Below are 17,768 nucleotides of genomic sequence, written 5' to 3' on the forward strand. Positions count from 1 at the left end.
TCTTTTCAAGAGTAAATAAGTTAAAAAATTAAGGAGTCAAAATAAAGCTTGTTCTATTTTTACACTGTAAATTACTGTCATCTCCCTTGATCACTGTAGTAAATGGAATTGAGTACAATAACATTCCTTAGATAGAGGCTTTGTAACCTTAGGGAGAATGCTCCATTTGAAACTAACGCAAAATTCAAATAAGAATGACTAAAGGCATATCATAGAAACTACTAAGAAAACTGGGAATTTGGGCACAACTATTTAAATATTAGTCTATAGTTGAATTTCATCTTTTTTTTTTTTTTTTTGGTTTGGTAGAACTTAAGATACAGTTTACACATCCAAATATGCCCCATATAAAGTTCATGTCATTTAACATAACTGCATCTGGTGTTATCTAAGCTCATGACAATTTATAATGACTTGTTTAGTAATCAATGTCAAACAGCAATTAAAAAGTTAGAAAACTTGTGGTAACTTACAGGTACAGCAAAGCATGTTTTATGTCTAAGGGGGAAGAAAGTGAACACTGACTAAAACATGAAATTATATACAGAAAAGGTCAGCCAGAACAGAGGTGTAAAACTCAGAAGCAAGCAAAAGAGGTGAGATTAATGAGTAGAAAGCCCATGCAGAAAGCCCACCTTGAGTGTTGACATTTATGGAGGCTTATTGTAGGAAAGGTTAGAATCACCCTCAGGCACACTGATTTAGAGGCCTGTGTAAACAAAGAGCAGATCAGAAGCAGAAGCCACACTGATTCAAAGGATCTGATAATGTTGAAAACTGACTAGCAAACTAAAAGAGATGGATATAAAAACCACACAGGCTCACTGCTTCTGTTGTTGAATTAAGTGGTTAAAAATTAAAATGTTTCCACCTACATTTTAAAAATAAATCAGTATTGGGGCGCCTGGGTGGCTCAGTCAGTTAAGTATCCGACTTCGGCTCAGTTCATGATCTCACGGTTCATGGGTTCAAGCCCCACATCGGGCTCTGAGCCCATCCAGCTTAGAGCCTGGAGCCTGTTTCAGATTCTGTGTCTCCCTCTCTCTCTGCCCCTCCTCCACTCGCGCTCTGTCTCCCTTTGTCTCAAAAATAAATAAACATTACAAAAAATTAAAAATAAATCAGTACTAATTTCAAACGCATTCAAAGTGTACTCACACAAACGTTGCCTTGGGCGGGTGTGGGGGGGATGATAAATGCCTGCTACCACAATGAAGTAAAATGTACGTGATGCTGAATTTAGTGAATTAAAATGATTGTGAGTAAAAGAAATCCACTAACACCCAGATGGCTTTGGATGAAATCAAGAACACTCAATAGGCCTTAAGAATCAGTAATACTCATTTCAAGTGTAACTTCAGGAACATATCAAAGTAAGCCTTATCTGGGATACTGTTTTGTCTTATAAAGTAGCTTTTTTTAATTTTAGGATAATCCTGGTAAGATTCCTTATTCTATTAAACATAAATATCTCAATAATAATAGGCATATAAAATAATGTTTATGTTGTTTTAGTAAAAGAACTATAGCAAGGTAGTAACTTGGTCATCCACAGAAAATCAGTACATAGTCCGGAGACTGATTACACATTGTTGTCAATTCAGAACATACTAATTCTGGATGATTGTAATTCCAATAAAAAATATATTGACTTCCCTCTCAATGATAATGATAATGTAACTGGCTAAAACTGTAATGTTTTATTATATTTAGGTTATTTAAGCCAGAATTTTCCCAACTTTGGAACCACCACACACTGGTATTTCATCAATTCATTACTAACATGTCTAAGATATTAATCACCTGGGGGTGTCTGGGCTGGCCAGTGGACTCCAATTTCAAGCAGCTTGGTCTGATTACCCCAGGACACTATAGAAATGTCATTATCTATTTGTATCAGATCTGCCCTAAGCGATCCTCATCCAACAATCCAATTGATTTTATAAAAGATGCAATTTAGAGTTAATATTGAGAATCTAGAGCTTTGCTTCCCTTTTCCTTAAAAAAAAAAAAAATTACTTGATTCCTGCCCTTTTCCTTAACGTGCTGGAATTTCTCTAGTCCTATTTGCTTATCACTTTCCAAAAACTAACTAGGTTACTTTGGAGGCAGGGGTGATGCTAAATTAAACCCACTGACAAAAACAGCAGCCAATTAACATTTTTGATAGCATAAACTAAATTTTTACAAACTCTTAAAGATTCAAGACTATTTTTCCACGCTAAATATACCAAACAGCAACCATTGGTAAAAATGAGGACTCGATTTACTCATTAGTGAACATCCACCTCAGTCCAAATTCAATTGTTCCAATTATTTATTCAGTTTTAAGTCTGGAAAATCTTGGAGGGCAAATGAACTTAATGGGTTAACAAGTAAATAAAAATACTGGTGACTTACGGCATCAGACTTCCTCATACACCATGGTGCATTGTACGGGATGTCTGCATAACCCTGCTGTAAGAGGGCTTTCCTATCCAGAGTTGTAAGACCACCGATGATGGCTGCTTCACCTTGTACACACTGCAAGTGAAAGCAATAAATAAACTCATGAGAGTTTGTACTCAGTTCACATACTTAGCATATTTGTTTTTAACAAAATAGAGTATTAAATCACCTCTGAACATGTCAATAGTTATTTGTGTAGCAGTTAACAGTACAATCTCTGACAATCAGATTGCCTATTTGAATCCAGTTCTTCCACCTTCTAGCTAGATGACCTCTGTGCCTTGGCTTACTCACGGCAATGGGAATTAATAACAGTATCTACTTCACACACACACACACACACACACACACACACACACAGATTAAATGCCCAACACCTATAAAAGTATCTGATATAGAGTCAGCATTAGATACAAAGTAGCAACTATTATAACTATTATTGTCCATTTGAGTCTTTGTAAAGTTAATAAAAATGGGCAATGTCCACTCCTTCATACAATGAAATTCAGAAGTACTAAGAGATGGGGTTTATCCTTTAAGGTAAAGGATTCTCTGGGATCCTAAAGATAAACACTAAATTTTTCTCTGAATATAAGATGTACTTATATTCCCTTAACAACAACAACAAAAATGTCCCAGCGGGATAGCAACTGCCAAAAACATAATAGATTTCAAGAGTTTTTCCTCCAGGGTTTGTTCTCACTTTAGATCTTCTCGAAAGGTCACACTCCATGTTCATACTCTACTCTGTCTTCATGACCTTTGACTACTACATGAAATCTTATACATTTGTTTGTGAATTATTGCCTGCCTCTCCTGCTAGACATTCCATTAGGGTGGAACTGTCTTTTCTATTGCAGTATCCCTGATGCCTGAACAGGACCACACATTGTGAACACTCGATATTTACTCAACAAATGAATAACACATCTTGTATAAGTATTAACTATTGGGAAATCAATTTATGAGGATACTTTATAATTTTATTTATTTACCTGCTAATATATTTGTTTTTCCTGCATAGTGATTTATTTTAACAGGCATCAAAAAAGATGTTTAGCATTATATAAGGTAAATTAAGCTGATTAAATTAACAGATTATGTTCAAGTATAAGCAAAGGTCTGCACTAAGTTTAGATTGAAAGAAACTTTCAAAAGATTTTTATTTATTTTGTTTCAGCTTATTCTTATCCTTTTACAAAAGGGAAAGGGTGACATTTCCCCCTTGGTATGTCAAATTTAACCTCCCCAGACCAGACTTCCTGGTGGTCTTCCCTCCCCTTCCAATTGTTCAGGCCCAAAACTTTAGAGGCATCCTTCATCATCTCTTTCTCCTAAGCCTGTAACCAAACCATCAACAAATATTCTCAGCAAATATTCTCAATTATTCAAAATCTACCCAGAATCTGGTTTCTCATCATGACCACTTCTTATCCAACTCTGCTGCCATTGTCCTCATCTCTTGTATGGCTTATTGTGACAGACGCCACAAATACTTTCCACTTCCAGCTTCGCCCCATTCTTCGCAAAACCCATCCTCAACACAGCAAAGGCGCTTTCTGTCTCAGAGTAAAAGGCAAAGTTCTTACGTGGTCTACAAGGCCTCGCAGAGCTGCCTCCCCGCCCTCCCTTAACTCTCTCCTCATCTCTCCCTTCCTCTTCCTCCTCTGACCACACCATCCTCCTTGGTATTTCTTCTTTTTTTATTGTTTATTTATTTATTTTGATAGAGAGAGCCAGCATGGGAAGAGGCAGAGAGAGGAGAGAGAGAGAGAGAGAGAGTGAGAGAGAATCACAAGCAGGCTCCATGCTGTCAGCACAGAACCTGACTCGTGGCTCAAACCCACAAACTAGGAGATCATGACCTGAGCCAAAATCAAGAATCAAAGGCTTAACCAACTGAGCCACCCAGGTGCCCCATCCTCCTTGATATTTCTTGAACACTCTATGCTCCCTCCTGCTTCCTGACACTCAGAGTTTATTCTGAGTGGCTTGTGCATCACCTCTTGTGCACCAGTTGTGTGCTGAAATGCTACCTATGGGAAAGATCTTCCCTGGTGATCCTGTACAAGTTGCGATCCCAACCTTGAACCCTGGTCTTCCCAGTTCCCCTCCATCCATAGCATTTATCACCATCTGTCAGGCTAGATGGGTTGATTGATTCATTCATTCACTAATATTTTTTTCTTGCTAAGTCCTTCCATTATGATATATATTCTGTAAGGGCAAAAAATATTTGTTTTATTTACTGACTTAATTACTGTTTTCTATAAAATTGAAGTTTAATGATTTTCATGCTTTATTTAAAGATATTTCATTATTTAAAATATAAGTTCACATTTTGGGAAATAATTTGACAATAAGGATTCATCAGCTTTTTACACTAAATGGAAGGAAACTCAACAAAGGAAATCTGCCGTTAAACAAGCAGAGGGGAACTTTTATCTTACTGTTTAATTAATTATCTGTTGACTGATAATATCAGTTTGACTAATGGGTGATTATGACCTTTAGTTATTGTCCTAGGTCCTAAATAAGTCTAACTTTAGCTTTTTTTTTTTAATCAGTAAAAAGAAGCAAATTACATGTTGTTCCCTACTTTATCAAGAGGCTTACACTTCTGATATCAGAGAGCCCTTCTATTTCCAGAGATTACTATTCTAATGCTAATTAATGTAATTGTAAACAGTTTTACTAATAGCCCATGTATACAGCAATTTTGATTTTCGTAATGGCAAAAATCTAAAAAAATATCAAATAAGTTGTTCGAACCCTTAAGTACAAAATTATTATGTATAGAAACCAGGTCTTTTTGCAAGACTATCAAGAACACATGAAATAATAATTGTATACATTTATATGTAGATTTTAAAAATCAAAGCAAAACAGAATTTTTTTCCAAAAGAAAATATGCATATGCTGGCTTCTATAAAGTTCTTTATTCATACTATAAGTGTTTACCAAACATATGGGAAGCTTTGCAAGAAATATTGGTTCCTCTCTTAACCAAAAATAAACAAATGCCCTCATCTGAACACATGTTCAAGGAAATCAAAGCTTTGCTTAAAAATATTTTAAACTACTTTGCTGCAGCAAATAGAGCATGAGCTTTTAGATATCTTTAGTCTATTTCCCCAACATTATTACAGTGATCTAAATATTACATGGTAAAACTTATAAATACATGGCCGGATGCTACAGGGCTGTGAAATTATCCTGCCTATGATTATAGACATTAGATTATTACATTTGTATACATCTGTTTGGATCTGGGATATGTGTCTTAACATAATAGAGACAAAATAATCCCGTAACTTTTGTTACTCTTTCCACTAAACACCATGTGAAGTAGTAGTTAGTTCAAGATAGTTCCTACATGGATAGATGATATGCCATACCTACTTATAAATTAATCAATTCTTTTTACCTATAAAAAATGTTAAGCTGATACAACCATCAAACTTCCCTGAAAATACAATATTCTTACAAAAAGTTAACTACTACATCCAACTATTATCTCTTTTATGGCTAGTAGTGTCATAAACAATGTTTCTAAACCTTTCTTTCCACAATTCAAGGTTGACCTTTCCAATATGCTTATGAAAAGCCATTAAATATATTATGGTTAGTTTGCTCTCATAGTCATGAATGGTGAATTTACATCTAATTAATATTAAATAAAAGCATAACTTTAGTAATTCATGATGTTAAAAAAACATCTCCCAACATGACGCAGAAGAAAATCAGGGAGTGATGACAGTTTTAGAATAAAATAGGGTCACTGTCACATCTATAATCATTTTTCAACTTTAAAATTTAGACTGTGAGGGGCATCTGGGTGGCTCAGTCGGTTAAAGCGTCCAACTTCAGCCCAGGTCATGACCTCACAGTTCGTGAGTTCGAGCCCCGCGTCAGGCTCTGTGTGAGAACTCAGAGCCTGGAGCCTGCTTCAGATTCTGTGTCTCCCTCTCTCTCTGCCCCTCTCCATCTCGTGGTCTGTCTGTCTGTCTGTCTCTCTCTCTGTCTCTTTCTCACAAAATAAATAATTAAAAACAATTTTAATTTAGACTGTGAGACAAAGAGAGTTCAGGATAGCTACATCAAAAACAGCTTTGTAATATTGTCTTATTTCCAATCCCAAAATAATGAAAACTTCTAACAGAGAAAAGATGACTAGGTCATCTGGCTAGAGTTTTCACATTTGAAAATGATAAATAATAAACCCTTAGAGTAGTTCTTAAGAATAAACTAGTTAATGCAAGCAAATCACTTCAAATAGTCCCTAGAACACAAAAACAAATGCTAGCTACTATACTTACTGTGACTAACAGCAAGACACCCCAGACAAAAAGACTTCTCTGATACATGGAATTTCTTTTTTTTTTTTTTTAATTACATCAGAACTTCATGAAGTCTCATACAATACCTTGTCATCTACCTTGTTTCTTGGAGACTGTTGCGTGACACCTGGTTTTGGATTTTCTGCATTTCTTTGACTGTACTGTTTATATCCCTCTTTCATTTCAGTTTTATGTTGCTGATATTTTAGTTTATATTTGCTTGTTGGTCCTGGTAAGTTTTCAGGTATTATGTCTTGCTCCTAGATGTAAAAATAAAAAGCATGTTATCCACCAGAAAAAAAAAATGAAAATAATTATTAATTTTCCTTATTAACATACACAGGTTTATCATTTACCTTAACATTTATGCTTAAGAAACAGATCATTATGATCTACATGCTAAACAGAGGTCATATGTAAAATATTTCGCTGGTACAGCATCACTGAGCAACCAAAGCAAGTGGAACTGCTCAGATGGACTGTGGTCGTAAGTACCAGGAAGCTTATACTTTGTTTCCCAGCTGAAGATCAGTCCTGGGTCTATGAAACTGGTGGGTTAAAATGAATATGCGCAGTACTAAGTGGGATATATGAAAAGCCATCCTAAAATAAAATTAAATAACATTTATTATGAGCTCTATGCAATATTGTGTTCAAATGTTTTTTATAATAAATACCAAGTAAAAATTACCTCCTCATCAGAGTCAACAAGGCTTCCCAAATCAAGTCGTGGAACCCTGAAAGAAATAATCTATGCATCCCATTACTTTTTAAAATGAGGCTTTAATAGTTGCAAGTCATACATGCTGCATCTTATATAAAAAGGTACACTAAAGCCAATGGCGTGCTGCACCTACCAGCTGTGAGAGGCTTGTGTTACATAAAGGTTCAGTAGTTTTTGAGCTAGTTGTTAACAAAGCATTATTAAAGATAAAATTATATAAACTTCTAATTAAATAAGCTATATTAAAAACAAAGGTCATAAATACTTGAAGTCATCACTTCTTAATGACTTTACTGTGCTTCACTATTATCTATGTTCTAGAAGTTATTTACACCTATGGTATTTGTGTGGTAGTATAACGGTGTGCATCTCTTTCCAAGTCGGGGTTCAGTAATATTACACATAGCTTGAAATCAGCCACAGCAAGGGGCGCCTGGGTGGCACAGTCGGTTAAGCGTCCGACTTCAGCCAGGTCACGATCTCACGGTCCGTGAGTTCGAGCCCCACGTCGGGCTCTGGGCTGATGGCTCAGAGCCTGGAGCCTGTTTCCGATTCTGTGTCTCCCTCTCTCTCTGCCCCTCCCCCGTTCATGCTCTGTCTCTCTCTGTCCCAAAAATAAATTAAAAAAAAAAAAAAAAAGAAAGAAATCAGCCACAGCAGGATGATTGACATGGACATTGGCAAATGCTATGAATCAGGACTTGATTTATTATTTTGTTGATTTCTGAGACTTAAAACAGTAGTGAAGAAAACATTAATGGTATAGATTAAACTTAAAAAGTGTATCGTATCTGTAATTGGCACATTGCAAATAACAAAAAACTGAGGAAATATTGTACCAGAATTTGAAACTATTACTTAAGTCAACAAATAAATCACTCACATCACTTTACAATAAATGAAAATATCAGCCAATGTTCATAAATTGAACTAATGGTTCGTCAGCTGCAGATACAAGAATTCAGCAGAAAACAAAAAGCATTCCGTGAGAATCAATTGGCTACATGGAATTTCCAAAAGAGAGTTTATATATTTATTTGTAAATTTGTAAATTTTTTTACAGTATTTTTACAGTATTTGTAAATTGCCTACTATATATCTTCCATAGGAGTAAAATTTATAACCAACTTAAAAAATACTTAAGTTTATGTATGATTAACAAGTAAAATTTTAAATAAACTTATAGTACACTTTCAGAAAACCAGTTGTTAAACATTTAACAAGAATGAGATTGATTGTCAGTACACACTGAATATATTTATCTAAGGCTGGCACCTACCTCTATTCTTTGTCTAGATGAGTACAGAGGTATCTGTTATGTAGAACCACATGAAATTGCTGATACTTATTAATTTCATATGGTTCAGCCTAACAAATTACTAGGGTTTTAACTTCTATTATCTAATAAGTCCTGTAGTCTAAAATACTTGAAAAAATATAAAAATGATAACCTTCCAAATTTTAAAAGGCAAAAATGTACAATATAAATGTATAAATGTACCCATGCAGTTCAAACGAGTTAAAGGTCAATTGTCTATAACACATACATCATAGCTTAAAGTAGCAGCACACCTCTATCACATATCAAAGATTGTCTTAATTGTACTTGGAAAACATCATGATATCATCTAAACTTAGGAAGAAAATCTAAACAGAATATAACTGTAGTTGTCATAATTATCACCATCATAAATTAATGTAGTCCGTCCAAAACTAAAATCATTTAAATAAGATTGACAAAATTGTCATATTTCTCAAGATAAGGTTAGGGTCACAGATACTTTTCATTAAATTCATTTTGACTATCCTAGTTTTAAAATTCAAAATTTCATACATTTCTTTAATAAATTCACTTAGCTCAATTTTCTAAATAACACAATAGTTTAACCTTTTCAGGAGAATGTAAGAACATTAAAGAAAATAAAAAACAAGACAAGTAGTAGCCTCAATCCTATCATCCTGCTTCCATTCTGGCATAGCAATTTTCAGGCCATCTACATGAATATCAATTTTTTTGCAATTCACAATCACAGCTACATATAAAATTTTGCTTTTTTTTTATTTGTTAACGTATTATATATGTTCGCCCATTAAATAGCTCAAATGTGAAGAAATGTGACTTACACAGGGAGGCAAGGATTCTGGATTGCCCGTGATTTGGAAGTCCGTCCTTGCTTTAATTAAAAGAAAAAATCAGTATGTATATACCCTTTATTTATACTTTAAAAGATAAGCAATGAGTCAATTCAGTAAAGCTGATTATTATTTTCTCAGTAAACTTCATAGAAGAAATATTTATTAAGGCTCTCCTTACTATGCTTGAGACACAGAAATAAGATGATAAGCAACACAGACAATCTTTACCCTCATGGCGCCCTGTCTGCTGGGAAAGACATTCATTCAAACAAACAATAATGCGGAAAAACACGTGCTATGACAGAGCAACTACATATAGCACGTGTACCCAACAAGTCTAGGAAACTGAGGACGTTTTTTCAAAAACAAAAAAAAGTAACCTTGAAATGGAACTCTGAAGGATAAGTAGCAGTTAGCCAGATAAAGGCAGAAGGGAGAATATTGCTTTAGTCAGGAAACAACTCATCCTGCACGAGCCCACAGGCCAAGAGTTAGCAGCTAGACAGGGCTGAAATCCAGAGCAAGGAGATTGTGGCCAGAACTGTTCCATAATACAAGTCAAAGAACTTGGACCTTGCCCTAAAGGTAATGTGAAAACTGCAGGATTTAAGCAAAGAAGAGACAAATATACACATGTATACATTTGTAGATGTTCAATATTATTTCCAAAAAATTGTGCAAAGACATGAAATTTACTCATGATAAATTGAGTGGTGAGCTCATGGTGGTGAGCTCAGCCACCATGGAATAAGAAATACATATGAGTCATAGAGAAATTCAAGTTAATAAGTGCAGCAAACAATTCATCAACACTTCTAGCTTACTTCTTAAATGTTATCTAACCGGTCATTTTTGTGATACTGACAATAAGTATAGAAATTACATTCAAGGGGCGCCTGGGTGGCTCAGTCTGTTAAGCATCCAGCTTTTGATTTTGGCTCAGGTCATGATCTCACAGTTCACAGGTTTGAGCCTCGCATCATGTTCTGCACTGACAGCACGGAGCCTGCTTGGGATTTTCTCCATCCCTGTCTCTCTCTGCCCCTCCCTCACACTCTTTCTCTCTCTCTCAAAATAAATAAATTAAAAAAAAGAAGAAGAAGAAATTACATGTAAGACTGAGCTTCATCACTCTAATTGACCAAAGAGAATGGTATAAACTTTATTCAATTCAGTATAAACTTTATTAATACGGCATTGTTTTAAATACTATTCTAATAAAAAGTTAAAATGCAGAAATATAAAATCACAAAATAATCAGCTAATTAGAAAAAAAAAAAAAAAATATATATATATATATATATATATATATATATATATATATAAAATAGTTGACCCTTGAGCAATGCTGGGGTTAAAGGTACTAACCACCTCCCCCCATACAGTCAAAAATGCATGTATAACTTTTGACTCCTCAAAAACTTAACTACTACTAGCCTACTGTTGACTAGGAATATAAAGTCAATTGACACATATTTTATGTTATATGTACTATATGCTACATTCTTACAATAAAGTTAGCTACAGAAAATGTTATTAAGAAAATCATACAGAATAGAAAACACATTGTATTTATTGAAAAAAATCTGCATATAAATGTACCCATGCAGTTCAAACGAGTTAAAGGTCAATTGTCTATAACACATACATCATAGCTTAAAGTAGCAGCACACCTCTATCGCATATCAAAGATTGTCTTAATTGTACTTGGAAAACATCATGATATCATCTAAACTTAGGAAGAAAATCTAAACAACTAAACAACTAATTATGTAGTTGTCATAATTATCACCATCATTATCCCCCAGAAAGCCTTGTATTTTTTTTTAATGTTTATTTAGTTATTTTGAGAAAGAGAGAGAGTTCACAAGAGCAGGGGAGGGGCAGAGAGAGGAGAAAAAGAATCCCAAGCAGGCTCTGCACTGTCAGCACAGAGCCCAATGCAGGGTTGGATCTCAGAAACCTGAGAGTATGACCTGAGCCGAAATTAAGACTTGGGCACTTAACCAACTGGGGCACACAGGTGCCTCCGCACCGTCCCTCCTCCCTCCCTCCCCCCCAGAAGGTGTTTTAATAGACCCCAGAAAGTGTTTTGACTTAAAGACAGTCTTTTAAAGTCATAGGCCTATTTTACAATGGCAGTTACCTTTATTGTCTAATTCCAACAAAATTTTGCTAGCCAATCCAGAATGAAGGTAAATTATAGCTTATAAATCCCTGGGCCAGAGTTGGCAAACTATGGTCCAGCTCTGTTTTATAAATAAACTTTTATTGAACCACAACCACATTGATTTATTTATGAATTGTCTCATTACATCAGCAGAGTTAAGTGATTGCAACAGAGACAACAGCCCATAAAGCCAAAATTACTAGCTGGCCCTTTATTTACTTTTTTTCTAAGTTTATTTATTTTGAGAAAGAGAGGGAGACAAAGAATCTCAAGTAGGCTTAGCACTGTCAATGCACAGCCTGACACAGGGCCTGAAGCCACGAACTAGAAGATCATGACCTGAGCCAAAATCAAGTTGGAGGCTCAACTGACTGAGCCACCCAGGGACCCCTAGCTGGCTATATCCTGTCCTTTTTTTTTTTAAAATAGACTTTATTTTTTAGGAGTTTTAGGTTCATAGCAAAATTGAGTGGAAGATACAGATATTTGCTGTATATCCCCTGTGATATTATGATTTGTAAGAAATATACATTTGGACATTCATATGACCAAAACAGATTTCTCATATATATTTGGTCTTGTCCAGTTCCTGGGTTACAGCTCCCAAAATCTTTGGAGTTTTCTCAAAGTTAAGAGAAATAGGGGCGCCTGGGTGGCTTGGTCAGTTGAGCGTCTGACTTCGGCTCAGGTCATGATCTCGCGGTCCATGAGTTCGAGCCCCGCGTCGGGCTCTGTGCTGACGGCTCAGAGCCTGGAGCCTGTTTCAGATTCTGTGTCTCCCTCTCTCTCTGCCCCTCCCCTGTTCATGCTCTGTCTCTCTCTGTCTCAAAAATAAATAAACGTTAAAAAAAATTTTTTTTTTAAAGTTAAGAGAAATAAATGTATTTTGTTATGTTAATGAGGTTGCTTTTGGAAAGCTCCTAAACTTGACGGCTGGTTGCCAATAAAGCCTACCCTGTGATTGGAGGGTTGGACTTTCACTCTCACCTCCTGACCTCCAGGGAGTGGAGAAGAGGGCTAGAAGTTTAATTAATCACCAATGGCCAATGATTTAATCAACCTTGCCTATGTAATGAAACCTCCATAAAATCCCAAAAAGACAGCATTCAGAGAGCTTCTGGGTTGGTGAAAACGTGGAGGTTGAGAGAGTGGCATGCCTAGAGAGGGCATGGAAGCTTCCTGCCCCTTCTCCCATACCTTGCCATACCCATCTCTTCTCTCTGGCTATTCCTGAGTTACATATTTTTATAATAAACTGGTAATCTAGTAAATAAAATGTTTCTCTGAGTTCTGTGAGCCACTCTAGCAAATTAATCAAACTCAAGGAGGAGGCTGTGGGAACCTCTGACTTACATAGCTTGTCGGTCAGAAGTACCAGTATCTGAGTATCAACTCCAGCCTGTAGCCAGAAGCACAGGTAACAACCTGGGCTTGTTTGAAGTTGGAGAAGGTGTGCAGTCTTTAAAACTGAACCCTTAACCTGTGGAACCTGATGCTATCTCTGGGTTGATAGTGTCAAAACTGAGTTGAATTGTAGGTCACCCAATTGCGTCAGAGCATTGCTAGTTGAAGGTGTTGAAATTGAAACAGGGTGCTCATAACACCAAAAGACCCTATTGACCACACATATGCATAGCCTTCCCCATTATTAATATCCCTCACCAGAGTGGTACATTTGTTACAATTGATAAACCAACATTCACAAATCATCATCACTCAAAATCCATTACATTAGAGCTCACTCTTAGTGTGTATTCTATAGATTTAGACAAATTTGTAATGGCTTGCATACTGTCTTTTTCCCCTTTTATTTTAAGCAACTTCCATGTTACTCCTTAAATCATGTTCATCTAGTATTTCTCAATTGCTACATACTTTTCCAGTATTTTTTCATTATTAAAAAAACACACGCTTTTAAAAAATACCTTTGTTTTCATCTGAGTTTTTCTATATTTCAGATTATTTCCATAGAATAGATTCCAGGGATTTTTTTTTTTTAACGTTTATTTTTGAGACAGAGAGAGACAGAGCATGAACGGGGGAGGGGCAGAGAGAGAGAGGGAGACACAGAACCGGAAGCAGCCTACAGGCTCTGAGCCATCAGCCCAGAGCCCGACGCGGGGCTCAAATTCATGGACCACGAGATGGTGACCTGAGCTGAAGTTGGACGCTTAACCGACTGAGCCACTCAGGCGCCCCGATTCCAGGGATTGTATTTGCATCAAATCAGTTGAAAAATTTTATAGGTCAATACACACCACCAATCTTGTTTCCAGAAATGTGGTACCAGGGTTTTTTGTTTTGTTTTGTTGTTTGGGTTTTCTTATATTTGATTCTGTAGAATTTCAATTTAGACTAGTCATTTTCTAAAGAACATAATATACACATTACAATCAAATGCCTCTGCATTCCAGAAATTCAACTCCTGAAAGCTTTGCAAAGAGGTGATGATTTCTATGTAATATCCTGCTTTTCTAATTATTTCAAAAGCCAAAAAGTTAACAAAGCAGATTTAAAGACAGCAGCATGAGTCATTATTAATAAAGAAACTTTTGTATTTTCAAAACTCTATACACTAATTTTTCTAATGTCAGTATTACAATGTAAATTGAAATCAATTCATATAAATGATAATCAGTTAATACTGTGAATTATCATTGATGTTTTGGTCAGGTTTTTTTTATACGTCACTCTGTGCTCATCAAAAGTGCTCTCCTTCATCCCCATCACCTGTTTAAGCCATCTCCCCACCCACTTTCCCTCATGGTACCAGTTAAGAATGCACCGATTCTAAATCTGAGTATTTCAATATTACATTTTTCCTCTAATTTAATAGAGGCATAAAAGTATATCATGATGCTAATTTTCATTCCCCTGATTATCAGTGGGGCTGAACAAGTTTTTGTATTCTTATCTCCTACACATATTTCCCAACTGTTGGTGTTTGTAATGATATCTGAGTAAAGAGCACAGATCTTGAAGTCAGAACTGGAGTTCAAAATCTTGGCAAGTCACTTAATCTCGAGGACCCACAGTCCTTCCACTTCTAAAAGTAGGTTAATAATAATACCTACCTCAAAGGTGTGTTGTAAGAATTAAGTGATATAAGTTAATGAAACATTTATCATGGTGTCTGGACAAGCAGTAGGCATTCAATATTTAGAATAATAAGAATAAAGAAATATAAATATACATCACTTGTATGTATTTCTAAACTAAAATTTATATTTACCCAATTCTGTGATGGAAACAAGGGAAAAGTAGCTGTAAATTTGTGCTTAATCAATGATTTATATACACAAGGGTGATATTATGAAGGTTTACAAAGAATAAAGGTCTTAATAGAAGCCCAGATTCTCTTCTTACCTAACACAAAATGTATACTGATACTCTCTTCTTCTTTCTACTATTCTTATTTCTTACATTTTCTACAGATACACACAGATAATTTTTAAGATAATAATATGAAAACAATAATAAGCTTGATTTTTACAAATAAAACTAATTCAAGCAATGACCAAGTTTTTAATTGATTATCTTCAATCCTGGCAACTCACTTCTTCAAATCTAGAAAATACGGATCCTAAATATTTGTAAGTATAAGTAGTCATAAAAAACATGAAGAAAATGGCCAATGATTTAATAAATCATTTAGTGAATTTAATGAATCATTTAATGAATAATCAGGCAATTATTTAATGAATCATCCTACTAGAGGAAAACTATATAGCACACATACTTGCAGCAGCTTTCTTCCAGAGAATGGCTGAGTTTGACTCGTAGGAGAAGTAGCAACTCCTTTAACCTCTAAATCCATCCAAGTTCACGTATTTATCCTGCAGTATACTTTGAAAAGGGTAAAAACATACAAAACGGTCATTCTTACTTAATTTTAAACAAGCCATGCAAATTGCATACTACTACTACATGGAAAGAAATCATGTGGTTAATCATTCTTACTTCTTTCACTCAAATCAACTTTTTGTGGGTGATTACATTATGTGGGGCAAATGCTAGTCAGAATAGTGTTCCCCCAAAGATGTCCATGCCCTAATCAGTGGGCCCTGTGAATATGTTTACCCTATACAACAAGGAGGACTTTTCAGATGTGATTATCTAAAGGATTTAGAGGTGTGAAAATTATCCTGGATTATCTGCAGGGCCCAATGTAATCATCAGGGTCCTTATAAGAGGGAGCAGAATAATCAGAGTATGAAACAGAAGATGTAAGAAAGACAGCACAGGTCAGAGAGGAGTGAAGATGCTATATAGCTGGCTTTGAAAGTGGAGGGAGAGGTCATGAGCAGTCTCCACAAGTCAGAAGAGGCAAGGAACGAATTTTCCCCTGGAGCCTCCAGGAGGAGCCAGCCCTGCTGACATCTTAATGTTAGCCCTGTAGGACTCTTTTTTGTACTTCTGATCTCTAGAACTATAAAATAAATAATAAATAATGAGTTAATTTATGTTGTTTCAAACCACTAAGTTTGTGGGAATTTTTCACGGTAGTGATAGAAAACTAATGCTTGTACTTCTCTACCACAAAGTGATATAAATTTATTTTCTTTACTCTTTTCCTAAACCTTTAGGAGTTTTGACTTTACCAGAGTAAGCTAATGAAAAATCTTGTTATGCAAACAGTATTCTTCAATACAAAGAATAAAACAGAGCGGATGGTCCAATTAGTAATTATGAGGTGACAGGTAAAACGCATGTAAGAAAATATTGAAAATCATCAACTTGCAAAGTTGTAGAAAACCAAAATCCTCAGTCACCCAAATTTTGAATATTTTATTTCACACTTCAACCTTAATCATACTGAGGATATGTTGTTTAACAATTCATACTTTCTTTTTCTATTATTAGACTTGGATTTATTTTAATAGTAATTTAATTTTTAAGGAAAGATGGCATGGCATAGTGCCAGCATACAGTTATATAGACTGATATTAAAATCCTCATTTTTTTGATACTTTCCCATAATGTAAGCTTGGGTAAGAATTTAACCTTTCCGAGCCAATATTTCTAATTTGTAAAATGCGTTTAATGTTACATTTCTCATCTTCCTATGTATATGGAATATGGTTATTCAATTCGTGGTAGCCATCATTATTATTATTAAAATGTAGTTTTACTGCAATGAAATCCTCTTACTGAGATATCCCAGTTCTTCACTAATTTATCTATATGGCTCCTTTTACCCCATTTCCATAGTCCCCTCCCCTAGGACCCCATGACCTAAGGCTAGATTTCTACTGTTAAGAGTAAAATCAGGAAGACTTATTAACCAACAGCAGACATATTCTGAAAACATCACAATATTGGATTTGATAATAATTTGGCTTTTTTTTCCTGAGCTATCTTTCACAAGTAAGCAACTTTCTTAAAGTTGTTATTGCTTTGGTGGGGGGAAAGAAGGCTGTTGTTTGCTTTTAACCACATCACAAAAGCCGTTGTATTTGCCATGACGATTGGCAAACAACAAGCCCAAGTTAAAACAGAGAAGCTGAGCAATCAGCTAAGTGATTTTCTCCCCACACCAACCACACAATTACCTATACCTGAGAAACCATTACAGCCATTTCAAATCACTACAGGTCACGTTACATCGCCATAATTCATTTGCAAATAACAAAAACAACAAAATTTAAATACTCTTTCCAGGACTTCCTACTCCCTGTATTTCCCTAGGCTTAACACTCATTAGCTTTGACTGTAATTAACTCTTTTCATGTCTCTAATAAACTGTCAAGACCATGAAGCTGGATTTCATGTCCTTAATATAGCAGATACATAATAAATATTAATTTAGTCAATAAATTAATGCATAGTCAAATACCTGTTCACATTTTAAACATATTCTTAGTTTCCCTTCTCTGCACATAAATGACATGATCACATGCTACATATACTGTTCTTCAAACAATAGATATGGTATTCAAAGCACGAATGG

The 17,768-nt window shown here is 35.3% G+C and overlaps 1 protein-coding gene across 1 annotated transcript in view; it reads right to left on the reverse strand.

The window, feature by feature from the left end:
• Window positions 1–15,659, reverse strand: part of CAPS2 (calcyphosine 2) — a 47,810-nt gene extending 32,151 nt beyond the window's left edge. The window contains exons 1-5 of the mRNA XM_047067192.1: window positions 15,558–15,659; window positions 9,637–9,686; window positions 7,480–7,525; window positions 6,875–7,048; window positions 2,401–2,523 (exon numbers count right to left, since the gene is read on the reverse strand). Of these exons, the coding sequence (XP_046923148.1) occupies window positions 2,401–2,523; window positions 6,875–7,048; window positions 7,480–7,525; window positions 9,637–9,686; window positions 15,558–15,635 (471 nt within the window). The 5' untranslated portion in view covers window positions 15,636–15,659. The remainder of the gene's footprint in view (window positions 1–2,400; window positions 2,524–6,874; window positions 7,049–7,479; window positions 7,526–9,636; window positions 9,687–15,557) is intronic.
• Between the last annotated feature and the right edge of the window lie 2,109 nt (window positions 15,660–17,768).

Source organism: Lynx rufus, unplaced genomic scaffold (assembly GCF_022079265.1).
Source record: "Lynx rufus isolate CCGP_SWC_20201006 ecotype Redwood Valley unplaced genomic scaffold, mLynRuf1.p SCAF_7, whole genome shotgun sequence".
NCBI classification, from domain to species: Eukaryota; Metazoa; Chordata; class Mammalia; order Carnivora; family Felidae; genus Lynx; species Lynx rufus.